Below are 18,110 nucleotides of genomic sequence, written 5' to 3'. Positions count from 1 at the left end.
CTTTCCTCCAAACCTGTTCGGGTGTCCACTGATATAGGACAGTAACTGCGCCATTTCCTTTCTTCAAAACCAATTTTAAAAACCCACTTTAATTTTCTTCGAAAGCAAATGAAAGGCGCATAACTTCCCCCCTGGAACCGCAGTGCAAATCAAGCAGAAGAGGTCGCGATTCAAAATACATAATCTCCGACTGCCGAGGAGCCTGCCAGAATGTCGAACAAGTCAGCACTCTCTTCATAGCCTATCGAAACTACTGAAATTACGAAACCCGCGATGTCAGGGCACGTTAATGATCCCCAGGTGGTCGAAATTATTCCGGAGCCCCTCCACTACGGAACCTCTTTCTTCCTTTCTTCTTTCTTCCCCCCCCTGCATGTCCCTTCCCTTACGGCGCGGTTCAGATGTCGCCGATATGTGCGACAGATGCTGCGCAATTTCCTTTCCCCAAAAACCAATTTTCAATTTTCATACGAACCCCACACATCGTTACCATATATGGACCCCTGCTCATCAGGGGTTGGCAGGAAACGAGGCACAAGACGCAGCAACCCATGCGCCCTCTCACCGGGCTGTTTTCTCCTCCCACTCGATCAGGAAGACGATTTTAATCCGCTCTATACCTTCAAGATGTTTCAACCTACTATCAAGATTATCATCGCCTTACCTTCACCTATGTAAGGTCCTGAAGGAGGCGGATGAGCGGCTCCTTCTCCGTCTTCTCACCAATTGCTGTGCCCGGTAGCACGAAAACATTTTAAGTCCTCCTTTAACGGCAGCCGCCCGCGCTGTAGAGCGGTGTATTCTGACACCTATCACATGGTGTGGGCCTGCCCCTCCGATCCAGCTATTTCACCCATCCCCAACCCAATCCGAGAGGACTGGGAGGCGAACATGCTCGGCTTCCACGACTTAGAGGCTCAAAAAACCTTAGTCGGGCGACACCGGGCGGAGGCTGCCGCCACTGTGGTCCCAATTTAGGGCCCTCCACCTAGTGATTTTAAGAATCGGTCCCTTACAGGCTGATCCAAGCATACCTGCTGTCCCTTTCTAATAATGTTTTCACTACCACCACCAATCACGCGTTAAACTACATGGAGGTAATGACAGATGTGCGCTGCATGCTTTGGCAATCACACCCTTGTAGCAGAAACGTGGCACTTAATCTATAGACTGTCGCTGTTCTTTGTGTTCATTGGCATTAGCGTTGAAAACGCTCCGGACTCCGATGATTTTGAAGAAAGGAAGGTGGATAAGTGGCTCCCCAGGGCAGCGGACGGCTCAATCGCGCTTTGAAGTAAGTACGTAGCGGCGGGAGAGGGAGATGTGGGCTGCATGCTTCAGCGCTGACAGCTTTGCGGAGCACACGCGCCACTGCAGCAATAAGCTGCAGCGTTCATTTGGTTATCAACCCCTCGCGATCAACCATTAATTTAACCGCCACTGGCAGGGTGGGCGCGTTGCCTATCCAGTGTGCCGAACGCATTCAACGTCAGAGGGCAAGCCGCGTCTAGTTGCACAATACACCACAGCTTTCGCTCTCTAACCACGTTCAGGAGCAGTTGAACCGCTTCTATTTTAAAGTGAAACCGACCGCGTCATTGTATGCGCAAGAGGCGCGAGCAGGCGCCAGCGCAAAAAAAAAAAACTGTTATAGAATGGAAGCCGTACACCCGAACACGAATAACGCATCTATATTTCAACGTCACAAATATTGGCCGAAGACCTTTCAGGCCAAAGGACCGGGTCATCGTTCTCTCTTAACTCGGGCCGTGATACCGTGCATACTGCACAGGCTTTTCGGCAAGCAATTTCGGTATCTCCTCCTTCGAAATATATCCAGGCGGCCGTCGTCCGAGCGTGCCCGCCACCGGTGTGGTCGGCGACCTTGTCACGAGATGCTCGGTAGCTACGCACATCCTCGGCGTTCTACTACAGCTTCCCGTGCTTGGTGGGCGAGCAGGTCAGCAATAGCGCACAATATTCCAGGTTGGAAACGCCCAGCTCGGCGACGATCACCTGTAGGCCTGCCCGGTTGTTGAGCCTCGCTGGTTCACCGGCGTCTGCAGCTCGGCGTCCATGCTGCTCCCCGTCCCGACGCCGACATCCTCGGCGTTCTGCTGGAGCGTGCCCTGGGTAGTGGGCGAGTAGGTCAGCATACGCGCACAACAGCCAAGGATGGAAAACGCCCTGCACGGCGGCGATCTCGAAAATGCCCGTCGGGTAGCTGAGCATCGCTAGAAGACTCACCAGCATCTGCAGCTGAGCGTCCATGCTGCCTCCCGTCCCGACGTAGATGAGCCTGGACCTGCCGCCGGGTGATGAAGCGTCGAATGATAGCTGCGGCGGAAGCCGAGACTGTCGCCTTCATGGACGCTTGTTCTCCTTCGTCGTCGTCTTCTGCTCCTCCTTTTGATCTCGGGCAGCTGAGACAACAGCCCTCAGACTAGGCGGTGTTGGCCGAGAGCACACTAACGTCAGCGGTGTACCTCTTGAGCAGCGTGGATGCTTTCTTGGCAGAACGCACGACTGACAGCTAAATGAGCGCCCTCTGGTTGAGAAACATAGTAAGCTACTCAATTGCGAGAGCAGCGCCCTCACGGTACAGCCCAGGCGGACAGAGGACGTGTCATGGCGCCTTTTACAATTTAATGGTGTCTTCGACTGCTCGCTTTAGATCGCTCTAGAGCGCTCTGAGAGGCGGCCGCACATTCGGCTGGTCGAAACCGGGCGCTCTGACTACATTCGGCTGGTTGTTTCTGAGCGCTCGCCTCCAGCTCAGAGCGCTCTGACGCGCTCCGAGAAAAAAGTCGGAGCGGCTCCGAGATGTGTTCACGTGACAGAGCCACTTCCGCTACGTCGCGGAAGCGGTGCGAGTTAACCGCGGCGTTCCCTACTCGTAGGCAGCAGAAGCAAGTGTCGGCTTTTGGTGTAGTCACGCATTTGTAGCGTCCTTGCTGAGTTGTGTTTTGCGTGGGCCGCGCTGTGTGAAACAAAAAAAATGTCCAAGAGGCGCCGGTTAACTACGCTTGGAATGCCGTCTGTGTTGCTGTCACATCTAGCACATAACAACAGCGATTCCAGCAGCAGCTCAGACGAGGACGACAGTGCTGTCTACAAGGCGATGTTTAAAGAAATCTTCAGCGTGCCACTGTGTGTGCCGAAGGTTGCTGACTATGTCTGCACAGTGGTGAAACACTACTCCGGAGAAGAGGTAAGTGTTTATGCGCGAGTATGGTCCGATGAGTAATGATGTTTTACAGTTCCGCAGGAATTTCCGCCTGAGACGCCAGGCATGCTATGACCTCATTGCGATGTTCGAGGAATCTGAATGTTTCCCGTCGAATAGACACCACGGCGGTTCTCCGGCAAAGACGCCAGAGGAACACATTCTTTCCTTTGTCTGGTGAGCTTCATTTTAAGCACCAAGAAAATGAGAAACGTTTGGTGGGGATGCGAATACTGCGCGTGATAGATGAAAAATTTTTCTGAGCTGTGTGACTGTTTGTGGATGCAAAACAAGATATGCAATCTCACTAATGTTTTCATGTCGTACTCACGTTTGCTATAGTTTCTTCCAGTTGAATATGTGCTTAATTATAGTATAATAATAATAGAGTTTATTTCCATCAAAGAGGTGGTTGCTGAGTAAAAACTGCCCGAAGGAACGGCAGCTTGACTTGAGCTCAAAGCTCCCTCAGCATGTTTCCACTTCTTTTTTTTTCTTTCTACAGCACGCGTTCTAAAATTGAGCCTTGGTTACTTCTATAAAATTATTGTATTGTATGCACTTGAAAAGAGTGCTGAGGAAAAAGAAATCGATGATACCTCTTATTAGATCCCAGCATGTTTTTATTTGGCACACAAGGACATGCTATGAACAAATTTTTAAAGACAATAAATGTAGCAAGGCTTGCTCAGAATAGCTCTACTAAATTATCATGAATTCTATTCATCATGTAACTGCAAGAGTGTTTGATAGTGACTGCTGGTTTGGTAAATTATAATTACTGTATTTATTTAACAGGTATGCTGCCAACAAGGCATCGATGCGAGAGTGTTCTGTCCTGTTCAACATGGCAGAGTCAACCCAGCTAGTGGTCATAAATAGGGTCCTGGATTTTCTGTGCCACATCGCTTCGAATGTGATTCACTTTTCATCAGATAAGGACAGGTTGGCTGAAGATTTCCGGAAAGTGAGTGTTTAAATCCCTCTTAGCCTACTGTTAAACTTTGAATAACTGATTTCACCAATGCCATGTTCATGATCCTTGGGCTTAATGCAGTGTAAACAATGCATATGTTTAAATGTTGAAGCATTTCATGCATTAAATTTTCTAGCTTTTGACTTAAGCATGCTGAAGAATGCTCCTTTCTTACATGTAAAACTGAGGCAAATAGAAAATGCTCAGAAGCAAAAACTAGTTACCGGTTGGTTTTGCCTAAGCTTGCACACTGCTGTCATGTCACTAAATTCCCCCATTTGCCACAGAGTTATACCACCATGCTTGAGCAGTTTCATTGATCAACCACGGTGAAGGTCCTGGCTTTCCCATTGTAACTGTTGCTGTCTCGTCTTTTCCAGCTTGCAGGCTTTCCAAATGTCATTGGATGTATTGATGGGACCTACATACCAATACGGTGCCCTAGCAACAAGATCAGGTCTACTTACATAAATAGACATGATCAGGTGTCAATAACTATGCAAGGAATATGCGATGCAAGAGGAAAATTCATGGATGTGTTTACCGGGCCACCAAGCAAAGTGCATGATGCACGAGTGTTGAGGCTGTCTCCGGTGCACGAAGACTTGCCTACACTGTGCGAAGTCAACAAATTCCACATTTTAGGTGATGCCGCTTATCCCATTAGAGAGCACTTGTTGACGCCATTCAAGCACTACGGGCCGATGACAGCAGCCAAAACTAATTACAACCAGTGCCATGCAACTACAAGGGTGATCATTGAAAATGCTTTTGGAATGCTGAAGCAAAGGTTTCGGCAGCTTCGCTACGTTGAGTTTACAACTGTAGACAAAATAACAAAGTTCGTCGTAGCATGCTGTGTGCTCCATAACATATGCTTGGATGGAGGTGACTTTGACGTCAATGATTTGCTGACAGATGATGAGAGAAAAGAAAGAAGAATTGATGCTGCCCTTCACAACAGGCTCAGCCTAGCAGAGGTAAGGGCAAGTCGACAGCCTGTGTCCGAAAGCGAAGGCGCTCTTCGCCGATTGGGCGAATTGAAGAGAAATTCCTTGGCCGAGAACCTATAAGCTGCATTCACAGAGATCAAGTTTTTGTTGTAGAAACATTTATTGCACATCAAATGTTTTTCTTCTTGTCAAGTTTGCTTCATCATGAACTCACGACGCATGCAACCTGTACATATTATTGTATAAATAGTTTTTGTATATACTAAGTCTTCTCCTTATCCTCTCTTCCTGTCCCCTCACCTCTTTCATTTAATTTCTCCATTCGGCCTGCTATCCTTTACTTCTGCTGCCCCAGCTCGGGTGCTTCAGTATTGATGGCAGATGCCGGGGCTAGCGAAAATCTTTTCCTTCCTTTTTGTTATTATTTTAATAAACCATTTACTACTACTACTTGTCAAATCGTTTTACAAATGACATGCTTCGATTGTATGAAAAATGAGATCAGAGCAGACATTTATTGCATGCTAGAAAAAGTGTGTAAATAAATTAGAATCAGTTTTGACGGGAGATGTACCTCCCGTCAAAAGTATTCGGCCCAAGGGGGTTTGCTTGTGAGGCATCCTGTATGCATCCTCAGTGACCATAACCTCTCAAAAAAAGGTATGGCTTCATGTCCTCAGTCCTCCCAAGCTTTGGACTGCTAGATAATAATAATAATAATAATAATAATAATAGAGATTTATTCATCACAACGATGAAAAGGGCCGAGGAAAAAAGCCAGCAAGGCTTGACGAGCCCTCGGCCCCTACATATACAAAGGCATCAGCGGAACAAAGAATACATATTGTGCAACAGTATCACAATAACAAAATTAGTACTACAAACTTTTGATGCAAACACTGAATAAAAAGGAAAAATGAAAAGATTATAAAAGCAGACTAATTTTTGAAACACAGGAAATGTTTACAAAGGTCACGGATCGGCGAACTAATTATGTCAATATTTTTATGATGTAACGTGTTTAGGTGTTTAGGCAACTGGAAGGCAATCATTTGTAATCCGTAGTTTGTTCTTGGAGTTTTAGTCTGCCACGGGGAGTGTTGTCTAGTGTTATACAGCTTCTCGCTCGGCGTTAGGGAGGCCAGTCTCCTCAAATAATGCGCTAGGGATCCCAACTGAATAGCTTAAAAGCAAACCCCTTGGGGTATATTCTTTTGACAGGGGCTGTACACCTCAAACTAAGTTCTGGATGCTACTCCTTTTCTGCTAGAGTTTTCAAAAGTGCCATATGCTCGGAATGAGCTTTTAGCAGCTCCTGATGCCTTTGCTCCTTCCTTTGTTCTCTATCTTCCTTTTTTTTCTCTTTCTCCCTGTGCAGTTTGTTCATTTCGTCAAAGAACAACTGCAGGTGTTGCATTCTAGAGTTGCTTGGGCGCAACCTCCGGTCGGCTCTTTTTTTCTTGGGCTCTTCGTCCTGCGAATCTGTACCGGCTTCAAATGAACAGTCTCCCCCTGATGATATCAAAGACAGGGTATCACCACTGAACTCCGAGTTTTCCTGGACGTCTGCGCTGGTTGATGGTCGAGGACTTGCTTTACGAGTCGACGCTTTCTTATACCTCACGGTGTCCACACCGCGCAAGACTTCCGGCTCCAAGCTGTCATCTATAGCCTTTATGGCATCAAACTCTTGCTCATATTCCACGCGGCAGCGGGAATTTCCTGATGTATTATTGTGCTTCTCTTCGTTCCTCTTCCGCTTTGACACTGTCTTGAAGCGTGTTTCGCACTGCACAGCAGTGCGATGAATGCCGAGAATGCCGAACATATCGCAGGCAATTTGCTCGAACATAGCTCGCTTGCTGCGAAATTTCTTGAGTGGGCCCACGTCTCTGGCATAGCGTGCATAGTAGTCCAGAAGCAGCTTTGTTTGGCGTTCATCCCATGAAGCTGCGTTTGAAAAGAAATAGGTGAAACAAGCTTCTCTAGGCATTTTTGAATTCAGTCTCACAATTAAGTTTGAGTGTTGTTTATTTGGTTTAAATATACATTATACCTGGAAATTTATCTTTATTAAGACCTTTTTTATGTATGTTGTTTAACTCTAGGTGAAACTTTCAAGCATGACCAAACAGATATATATTATTGCATACATGCTCTCTACATTCATTTTTTTTTTCAGGCATATTCACCACACCAGGTAAAATGAAGGCATCCTCTTTGTGGGTACATAAAAATAAGCATGCAGCTTCACCATTAAAGCATAACAGTGGAAGAAAGACGAATTGATTTGATGCATGCAGGGTAGCTAACTCAGGTTTGCCAACTGCATCTGAATTGCTATGGTATTAACATGCATTCAGGAAAGTTAGTATCTGAACTAACCAATTGACACCGCAGTTTCGTTCGGCTTCTTTGAAGAGTCCATAACTTCAGGCATTGTATGGTCTTCCTCCTCTGCATAGAGAAAACATCAAAATAAAAAAAAATGACTGGCAGTTTAGCATTGTCAAGGCCAAAATATTGCGCGAAAGCACGTTAATTTCTTTAGGCACACTGACACAGATAGCCAGTTATACGGCCTTCCTTTCCTCAAAATGAAAGGGGTCTAAACTTTGCGCTGTTTTTGAGAAAAAGAAAGGCGCATAACTGCCTCAGTTTTGCAGGTAGACGTCACCGTTTACTCGCAGAACGATTCAGGTGTCCGCCAACCCAGTTACGCTTTTTACTCAGAGGCTTCACGCAGACACACACTGCTGAAACCCCGGGGAGTGTGCTGTGTAGCGACACGCGAGGTAAGTGCAGGATGCTAGACATGCAGTTGACACGGGTGTTATGAACACGGACTTCATACGTTGATTACGCATTTCTGCTGGCCCCGTGAAGAAAATTATCTGCCGCGCCAGTAGTGTTATTGGTGAAGGCTTATTCCAACGGCCGACCAAAGACCATTATTCATTCCCGGGCAGACAGATTGCACTGAAGTTTGTCTGAAGATGGTAAGGCTAGGAATAGACGTGCACAAGCGTCCTCCGTGAGCTGCTACAAAATGTGCAGTGCGTACGCACGGAGCACGAGGGAAGGAAAAAACGCAAAGTTGGAAACAGTCACACCATAGCAAAAGTTATTGTCCATTTTTTTTTACACTAGAAATCGCACGCCAACGCGCACGATATTAGGAAAGAACCACAATGCTGCTTTCGGCGTCGTACGTCGCTAGAAACTTCCACAGCCCTCAAAACAACGCCGCTGCGAAAAGGCGCGGAAGCGCGTTGTTCGTCCGGAAGAGAAATAAGGCCCGACTTACCGTCGATCATTGTAGTCAACACGACTTCGGCTGGTGAAGTATATCCAGAATGGTCCCATGGGGCGCTCATTTTTGCCGGAGACTGACAGCCGAAGTAGCGACAGGTACACGTGAAGCAGAAGCGGCGACTGCGACGCAGACTGAGTGCGACCACGTGCGGCTACTGTTGAGTGTTGACACCAGCGGTGCCGCGGCGGGGTTCCGGAAGTGACGGCCCCCTTCTGCCTCCTGCGCTTCCGCTCTAAGAATTCGCAGACCATTCGGCTTGACCAGTCTCGCTATGCGCTCGGAGCGAGAGCGGCTCCCACTCTGCCAGATCCAAACCGGATCGCGGGAGCGACCAGTCGAAGACACCATTAGTAATGGAAATGACGCCTGTCGCACATATCTCGGTGGGCACCCAAACCGCACCGTAAGGCAAGGAAAATGAAATGAAAATTTGTTTTAAGGAAAGGAAGTGACGCCTGACTCACATACCTCAGTGGACACCCAAACCGCGACGTAATGGAACGAATATTTCGATGCGGGGTGCCCACAATTTCAACTACGCCTTCCGGTAAACGTAGGCTGGCAGCTGCTTCGAAAACATTTGACGTCCTCAGAAGCCCTCCTGTAAAGTGCAAATCGAGTGATGTATAATAACGGCACGTGCAAACGATGTGAGGCACGTTTCTTCTCCGCGCGCGTTTCCCTGTAACGATTACAGTTCCGTAGTCATATGGCCTTACCAACTGAGCTACGGCGACGGCTGGCTGTATATATAATTGTAATTGGTTTTTTGGGGAAAGGAAATGGCGCAGTATCTGTCTCATATATCGTTGGACACCTGAACCGCGCCGTAAGGGAAGGGATAAGGGATAATAATAATAATTGGTTTTGGGGGGAAAGGAAATGGCGCAGTATCTGTCTCATATATCATTGGACACCTGAACCGCGCCGTAAGGGAAGGAATAAAGGAGGGAGTGAAAGAAGATAGGAACGAATAGGTCCGTAGTGGAGGGCTCCGGAATAATTTCGACCACCTGGGGATCTTTAACGTGCACTGACATCGCACAGCACACGGGCGCCTTAGCGTTTTTCCTCCATAAAAACGCAGCCGCCGCGGTCGGGTTCGAACCCGACCGTGGTGGCTGCGTTTTTATGGAGGAAAAACGCTAAGGCAGAGAGTGAAAGAAGAAAGGAAGAAGGAGGTGCCGTAGTGGAGGGCTCCGGAATAATTTCGACCACCTGGGGATCTTTAACGTGCACTGACATCGCACAGCACACGGGCGCCTTAGCGTTTTTCCTCCATAAAAACGCAGCCGCCGCGGTCGAGTTCGAACACGGGAACTCCGGATCAGTAGTCGAGCGCCCTAACCACTGAGCCACCACGGCTGGTACGGCTGTCTAATCTGCTGCTTTCGTGGGTATTTATGTTTTTGCGTGTAAGCGAACCTTGAGAGCGTTCACCAGCGCCACCCTTGTCCATACCAGTGGACGTAGCACGTCCTGTAATACCGCAAGTGTGACGTAGAACGTCATCTAACGGCGAGGGCGGAAACTGCGAGAGCCCTCTTATGCTGCCTATGGCATCAAGATTATATATATATATATATATATATATATATATATATATATATATATATATATATATATATATATATATATATATATATACCGCACACGAGGTGACCCCTCCTCTGCCTTTACACCTACAGAGCACATCTGATGGAGCGAGCGGCGACGCCGGCGGCGTCGATGGCGGCGCCATCTGTTGAAGCGTGTGTGTGGTGTTGCTAGGCAACGGCGGCTCAAGGTCATTCGTCGGCCACGGCATACGGCTGAAGTGCGCGGCTAGCCGAAATGGCTCGCTGGCTGGCGTAGTAAAGCATTTGCTTTATAACGACAGGCTAAAATTGAATGAAAACAGCACACCTTCGGTTTCCGTCCACCTTCACAGCGTGGATTGCAGACACAATTTTTTTTTTGTCTGCGTTTCTAGCATCGTGAAATTGCGCAACAAGTTTTTTTTTTTTGAAGATAAAGCTTCGGTACGCTACCTCGTAACGATTTCGCGGTGCTTGCGGTTATAACCAAGAAAGTCAGAGGTCAAAACATATACGGCGCCGTTCGCGCGTCCACCTATACAGGTGACAGTTACTACGCCATTTCCTTTCCTCCAAACCTGTTCGGGTGTCCACTGATATAGGACAGTAACTGCGCCATTTCCTTTCTTCAAAACCAATTTTAAAAATCCACTTTAATTTTCTTCGAAAGCAAATGAAAGGCGCATAACTTCCCCCCTGGAACCGCAGTGCAAATCAAGCAGAAGAGGTCGCGATTCAAAATACATAATCTCCGACTGCCGAGGAGCCTGCCAGAATGTCGAACAAGTTAGCACTCTCTTCATAGCCTATCGAAACTACTGAAATTACGAAAACCGCGATGTCAGTGCACGTTAATGATCCCCAGGTGGTCGAAATTATTCCGGAGCCCCTCCACTACGGAACCTCTTTCTTCCTTTCTTCTTTCTTCCCCCACTGCATGTCCCTTCCCTTACGGCGCGGTTCAGATGTCGCCGATATGTGCGACAGATGCTGCGCAATTTCCTTTCCCCAAAAACCAATTTTCAATTTTCATACGAACCCCACACATCGTTACCATATATGGACCCCTGCTCATCAGGGGTTGGCAGGAAACGAGGCACAAGACGCAGCAACCCATGCGCCCTCTCACCGGGCTGTTTTCTCCTCCCACTCGATCAGGAAGACGATTTTAATCCGCCCTATACCTTCAAGATGTTTCAACCTACTATCAAGATTATCATCGCCTTACCTTCACCTATGTAAGGTCCTGAAGGAGGCGGATGAGCGGCTCCTTCTCCGTCTTCTCACCAATTGCTGTGCCCGGTAGCACGAAAACATTTTAAGTCCTCCTTTAACGGCAGCCGCCCGCGCTGTAGAGCGGTGTATTCTGACACCTATCACATGGTGTGGGCCTGCCCCTCCGATCCAGCTATTTCACCCATCCCCAACCCAATCCGAGAGGACTGGGAGGCGAACATGCTCGGCTTCCACGACTTAGAGGCTCAAAAAACCTTAGTCGGGCGACACCGGGCGGAGGCTGCCGCCACTGTGGTCCCAATTTAGGGCCCTCCACCTAGTGATTTTAAGAATCGGTCCCTTACAGGCTGATCCAAGCATACCTGCTGTCCCTTTCTAATAATGTTTTCACTACCACCACCAATCACGCGTTAAACTACATGGAGGTAATGACAGATGTGCGCTGCATGCTTTGGCAATCACACCCTTGTAGCAGAAACGTGGCACTTAATCTATAGACTGTCGCTGTTCTTTGTGTTCATTGGCATTAGCGTTGAAAACGCTCCGGACTCCGATGATTTTGAAGAAAGGAAGGTGGATAAGTGGCTCCCCAGGGCAGCGGACGGCTCAATCGCGCTTTGAAGTAAGTACGTAGCGGCGGGAGAGGGAGATGTGGGCTGCATGCTTCAGCGCTGACAGCTTTGCGGAGCACACGCGCCACTGCAGCAATAAGCTGCAGCGTTCATTTGGTTATCAACCCCTCGCGATCAACCATTAATTTAACCGCCACTGGCAGGGTGGGCGCGTTGCCTATCCAGTGTGCCGAACGCATTCAACGTCAGAGGGCAAGCCGCGTCTAGTTGCACAATACACCACAGCTTTCGCTCTCTAACCACGTTCAGGAGCAGTTGAACCGCTTCTATTTTAAAGTGAAACCGACCGCGTCATTGTATGCGCAAGAGGCGCGAGCAGGCGCCAGCGCAAAAAAAAAACTGTTATAGAATGGAAGCCGTACACCCGAACACGAATAACGCATCTATATTTCAACGTCACAAATATTGGCCGAAGACCTTTCAGGCCAAAGGACCGGGTCATCGTCCTCTCTTAACTCGGGCCGTGATACCGTGCATACTGCACAGGCTTTTCGGCAAGCAATTTCGGTATCTCCTCCTTCGAAATATATCCAGGCGGCCGTCGTCCGAGCGTGCCCGCCACCGGTGTGGTCGGCGACCTTGTCACGAGATGCTCGGTAGCTACGCACATCCTCGGCGTTCTACTACAGCTTCCCGTGCTTGGTGGGCGAGCAGGTCAGCAATAGCGCACAATATTCTAGGTTGGAAACGCCCAGCTCGGCGACGATCACCTGTAGGCCTGCCCGGTTGTTGAGCCTCGCTGGTTCACCGGCGTCTGCAGCTCGGCGTCCATGCTGCTCCCCGTCCCGACGCCGACATCCTCGGCGTTCTGCTGGAGCGTGCCCTGGGTAGTGGGCGAGTAGGTCAGCATACGCGCACAACAGCCAAGGATGGAAAACGCCCTGCACGGCGGCGATCTCGAAAATGCCCGTCGGGTAGCTGAGCATCGCTAGAAGACTCACCAGCATCTGCAGCTGAGCGTCCATGCTGCCTCCCGTCCCGACGTAGATGAGCCTGGACCTGCCGCCGGGTGATGAAGCGTCGAATGATAGCTGCGGCGGAAGCCGAGACTGTCGCCTTCATGGACGCTTGTTCTCCTTCGTCGTCGTCTTCTGCTCCTCCTTTTGATCTCGGGCAGCTGAGACAACAGCCCTCAGACTAGGCGGTGTTGGCCGAGAGCACACTAACGTCAGCGGTGTACCTCTTGAGCAGCGTGGATGCTTTCTTGGCAGAACGCACGACTGACAGCTAAATGAGCGCCCTCTGGTTGAGAAACATAGTAAGCTACTCAATTGCGAGAGCAGCGCCCTCACGGTACAGCCCAGGCGGACAGAGGACGTGTCATGGCGCCTTTTACAATTTAAGTAATGGAAATGACGCCTGTCGCACATATCTCGGTGGGCACCCAAACCGCACCGTAAGGCAAGGAAAATGAAATGAAAATTTGTTTTAAGGAAAGGAAGTGACGCCTGACTCACATACCTCAGTGGACACCCAAACCGCGACGTAATGGAACGAATATTTCGATGCGGGGTGCCCACAATTACAACTACGCCTTCCGGTAAACGTAGGCTGGCAGCTGCTTCGAAAACATTTGACGTCCTCAGAAGCCCTCCTGTAAAGTGCAAATCGAGTGATGTATAATAACGGCACGTGCAAACGATGTGAGGCACGTTTCTTCTCCGCGCGCGTTTCCCTGTAACGATTACAGTTCCGTAGTCATATGGTCTTACCAACTGAGCTACGGCGACGGCTGGCTGTATATATAATTGTAATTGGTTTTTTGGGGAAAGGAAATGGCGCAGTATCTGTCTCATATATCGTTGGACACCTGAACCGCGCCGTAAGGGAAGGGATAAGGGATAATAATAATAATTGGTTTTGGGGGGAAAGGAAATGGCGCAGTATCTGTCTCATATATCATTGGACACCTGAACCGCGCCGTAAGGGAAGGAATAAAGGAGGGAGTGAAAGAAGATAGGAACGAATAGGTCCGTAGTGGAGGGCTCCGGAATAATTTCGACCACCTGGGGATCTTTAACGTGCACTGACATCGCACAGCACACGGGCGCCTTAGCGTTTTTCCTCCATAAAAACGCAGCCGCCGCGGTCGGGTTCGAACCCGACCGTGGTGGCTGCGTTTTTATGGAGGAAAAACGCTAAGGCAGAGAGTGAAAGAAGAAAGGAAGAAGGAGGTGCCGTAGTGGAGGGCTCCGGAATAATTTCGACCACCTGGGGATCTTTAACGTGCACTGACATCGCACAGCACACGGGCGCCTTAGCGTTTTTCCTCCATAAAAACGCAGCCGCCGCGGTCGGGTTCGAACACGGGAACTCCGGATCAGTAGTCGAGCGCCCTAACCACTGAGCCACCACGGCTGGTACGGCTGTCTAATCTGCTGCTTTCGTGGGTATTTATGTTTTTGCGTGTAAGCAAACCTTGAGAGCGTTCACCAGCGCCACCCTTGTCCATAGCAGTGGACGTAGCACGTCCTGTAATACCGCAAGTGTGACGTAGAACGTCATCTAACGGCGAGGGCGGAAACTGCGAGAGCCCTCTTATGCTGCCTATGGCATCAAGATTATATATATATATATATATATATATATATATATATATATATATATATATATATATATATATATATATATATATATATATATATATATATATATATATATATATATATACCGCACACGAGGTGACCCCTCCTCTCCCTTTACACCTACAGAGCACATCTGATGGAGCGAGCGGCGACGCCGGCGGCGTCGATGGCGGCGCCATCTGTTGAAGCGTGTGTGTGGTGTTGCTAGGCAACGGCGGCTCAAGGTCATTCGTCGGCCACGGCATACGGCTGAAGTGCGCGGCTAGCCGAAATGGCTCGCTGGCTGGCGTAGTAAAGCATTTGCTTTATAACGACAGGCTAAAATTGAATGAAAACAGCACACCTTCGGTTTCCGTCCACCTTCACAGCGTGGATTGCAGACACAATTTTTTTTTGTGTGCGTTTCTAGCATCGTGAAATTGCGCAACAAGTTTTTTTTTTTTTGAAGATAAAGCTTCGGTACGCTACCTCGTAACGATTTCGCGGTGCTTGCGGTTATAACCAAGAAAGTCAGAGGTCAAAACATATACGGCGCCGTTCGCGCGTCCACCTATACAGGTGACAGTTACTACGCCATTTCCTTTCCTCCAAACCTGTTCGGGTGTCCACTGATATAGGACAGTAACTGCGCCATTTCCTTTCTTCAAAACCAATTTTAAAAACCCACTTTAATTTTCTTCGAAAGCAAATGAAAGGCGCATAACTTCCCCCCTGGAACCGCAGTGCAAATCAAGCAGAAGAGGTCGCGATTCAAAATACATAATCTCCGACTGCCGAGGAGCCTGCCAGAATGTCGAACAAGTCAGCACTCTCTTCATAGCCTATCGAAACTACTGAAATTACGAAACCCGCGATGTCAGTGCACGTTAATGATCCCCAGGTGGTCGAAATTATTCCGGAGCCCCTCCACTACGGAACCTCTTTCTTCCTTTCTTCTTTCTTCCCCCACTGCATGTCCCTTCCCTTACGGCGCGGTTCAGATGTCGCCGATATGTGCGACAGATGCTGCGCAATTTCCTTTCCCCAAAAACCAATTTTCAATTTTCATACGAACCCCACACATCGTTACCATATATGGACCCCTGCTCATCAGGGGTTGGCAGGAAACGAGGCACAAGACGCAGCAACCCATGCGCCCTCTCACCGGGCTGTTTTCTCCTCCCACTCGATCAGGAAGACGATTTTAATCCGCCCTATACCTTCAAGATGTTTCAACCTACTATCAAGATTATCATCGCCTTACCTTCACCTATGTAAGGTCCTGAAGGAGGCGGATGAGCGGCTCCTTCTCCGTCTTCTCACCAATTGCTGTGCCCGGTAGCACGAAAACATTTTAAGTCCTCCTTTAACGGCAGCCGCCCGCGCTGTAGAGCGGTGTATTCTGACACCTATCACATGGTGTGGGCCTGCCCCTCCGATCCAGCTATTTCACCCATCCCCAACCCAATCCGAGAGGACTGGGAGGCGAACATGCTCGGCTTCCACGACTTAGAGGCTCAAAAAACCTTAGTCGGGCGACACCGGGCGGAGGCTGCCGCCACTGTGGTCCCAATTTAGGGCCCTCCACCTAGTGATTTTAAGAATCGGTCCCTTACAGGCTGATCCAAGCATACCTGCTGTCCCTTTCTAATAATGTTTTCACTACCACCACCAATCACGCGTTAAACTACATGGAGGTAATGACAGATGTGCGCTGCATGCTTTGGCAATCACACCCTTGTAGCAGAAACGTGGCACTTAATCTATAGACTGTCGCTGTTCTTTGTGTTCATTGGCATTAGCGTTGAAAACGCTCCGGACTCCGATGATTTTGAAGAAAGGAAGGTGGATAAGTGGCTCCCCAGGGCAGCGGACGGCTCAATCGCGCTTTGAAGTAAGTACGTAGCGGCGGGAGAGGGAGATGTGGGCTGCATGCTTCAGCGCTGACAGCTTTGCGGAGCACACGCGCCACTGCAGCAATAAGCTGCAGCGTTCATTTGGTTATCAACCCCTCGCGATCAACCATTAATTTAACCGCCACTGGCAGGGTGGGCGCGTTGCCTATCCAGTGTGCCGAACGCATTCAACGTCAGAGGGCAAGCCGCGTCTAGTTGCACAATACACCACAGCTTTCGCTCTCTAACCACGTTCAGGAGCAGTTGAACCGCTTCTATTTTAAAGTGAAACCGACCGCGTCATTGTATGCGCAAGAGGCGCGAGCAGGCGCCAGCGCAAAAAAAAAAAACTGTTATAGAATGAAAGCCGTACACCCGAACACGAATAACGCATCTATATTTCAACGTCACAAATATTGGCCGAAGACCTTTCAGGCCAAAGGACCGGGTCATCGTCCTCTCTTAACTCGGGCCGTGATACCGTGCATACTGCACAGGCTTTTCGGCAAGCAATTTCGGTATCTCCTCCTTCGAAATATATCCAGGCGGCCGTCGTCCGAGCGTGCCCGCCACCGGTGTGGTCGGCGACCTTGTCACGAGATGCTCGGTAGCTACGCACATCCTCGGCGTTCTACTACAGCTTCCCGTGGTTGGTGGGCGAGCAGGTCAGCAATAGCGCACAATATTCCAGGTTGGAAACGCCCACCTAGGCGAGGACCACCTGGAGGCCTGCCCGGTTGTTGAGCCTCGCTGGTTCACCGGCGTCTGCAGCTCGGAGTCCATGCTGCTCCCCGTCCCGACGCCGACATCCTCGGCGTTCTGCTCGAGCATGCCCTGCATAGTGGGCGAGTAGGTCAGCATACGCGCACAGCCAAGGATGGAAAACGCCCTGCACGGCGGCGATCACGAAAATGTCCGTTGGGTAGCTGAGCATCGATAGAAGACTCACCAGCGTCTGCAGCTGAGCGTCCATGCTGCCTCCCGTCCCGACGTAGATGAGCCTGGACCTGCCGCCTGGTGATGAAGCGTCGAATGATAGCTGCGGTGGAAGCCGAGACTGTCGCCTTCATGGACGCTTGTTCTCCTTCGTCGTCGTCTTCTGCTCCTCCTTTTGATCTCGGGCAGCTGAGACAACAGCCCTCAGACTAGGCGGTGTTGGCCGAGAGCGACACTAACGTCAGCGGTGCACATCTTGAGCAGCGTGAATGCTTTCTTGGCAGAACGCACGACTGACAGCTAAATGAGCGCCCTCTGGTTGAGAAACATAGTACGCTACTCGATTGCGAGAGCTGCGCCCTCACGGTACAGCCCACACAGCCACAGATTGTGTCATGGCGCCCATGTGGTCGTCGCAATCAGGTGGAACCGGTGCAGCATTTGCCGCAATGGAGGAGACGATCAAGAAGGCTGCGTTGGGGGGCTGAGTAGCGATGATCGGAAACTTGCATGTCTTCTCTTTTACAGCGTTGGCTTCACCTGGGAGGTTTTATGGGCAAGATCTCTGTGGGGAGGCAGGACTGACAGATGGCGCCATCTGTCAGTCCTGCCTCCCCACAGAGATCTTGCCCATAAAACCTCCCAGGTGAAGCCAACGCTGTAAAAGAGAAGACATGCAAGTTTCCGATCATCGCGCCATCTGTCAGTCCTGCCACTCACCACAAACTCTTCCTCTAAATGGAATAAGCGCAGCGATGACAGACGCATTGAGCCTCAACTAAGATGCATCTGAAAGAGA

At 49.5% G+C, this 18,110-nt stretch overlaps 2 protein-coding genes across 2 annotated transcripts; both read right to left on the bottom strand.

Annotated features, from left to right (window-relative positions):
• Positions 1–1,824: 1,824 nt before the first annotated feature.
• LOC144118383 (uncharacterized) lies at positions 1,825–2,407 on the bottom strand. Its single transcript, XM_077651334.1, has 2 exons — positions 2,248–2,407; positions 1,825–2,129 (listed from the first exon to the last, which is right to left on the bottom strand). Exons 1-2 carry the CDS (start codon positions 2,366–2,368, stop codon positions 1,930–1,932), a joined length of 321 nt encoding a protein of 106 aa, XP_077507460.1. The 5' UTR covers positions 2,369–2,407; the 3' UTR covers positions 1,825–1,929.
• A 3,503-nt stretch (positions 2,408–5,910) lies between these two features.
• On the bottom strand, positions 5,911–8,817 carry LOC144118382 (uncharacterized). The gene is made up of 3 exons (XM_077651333.1): positions 8,463–8,817; positions 7,541–7,612; positions 5,911–7,105 (listed from the first exon to the last, which is right to left on the bottom strand). The coding sequence occupies exons 1-3, from the start codon at positions 8,530–8,532 to the stop codon at positions 6,408–6,410; spliced, it is 840 nt and encodes a 279-aa protein (XP_077507459.1). The 5' UTR covers positions 8,533–8,817; the 3' UTR covers positions 5,911–6,407.
• Between the last annotated feature and the right edge of the window lie 9,293 nt (positions 8,818–18,110).

This window comes from Amblyomma americanum, chromosome 2 (assembly GCF_052857255.1).
Source record: "Amblyomma americanum isolate KBUSLIRL-KWMA chromosome 2, ASM5285725v1, whole genome shotgun sequence".
Classification (NCBI taxonomy): domain Eukaryota; kingdom Metazoa; phylum Arthropoda; class Arachnida; order Ixodida; family Ixodidae; genus Amblyomma; species Amblyomma americanum.
Note: the sequence above shows the minus strand (reverse complement) of the source record. Positions and strands in the feature narration are given on the sequence as shown.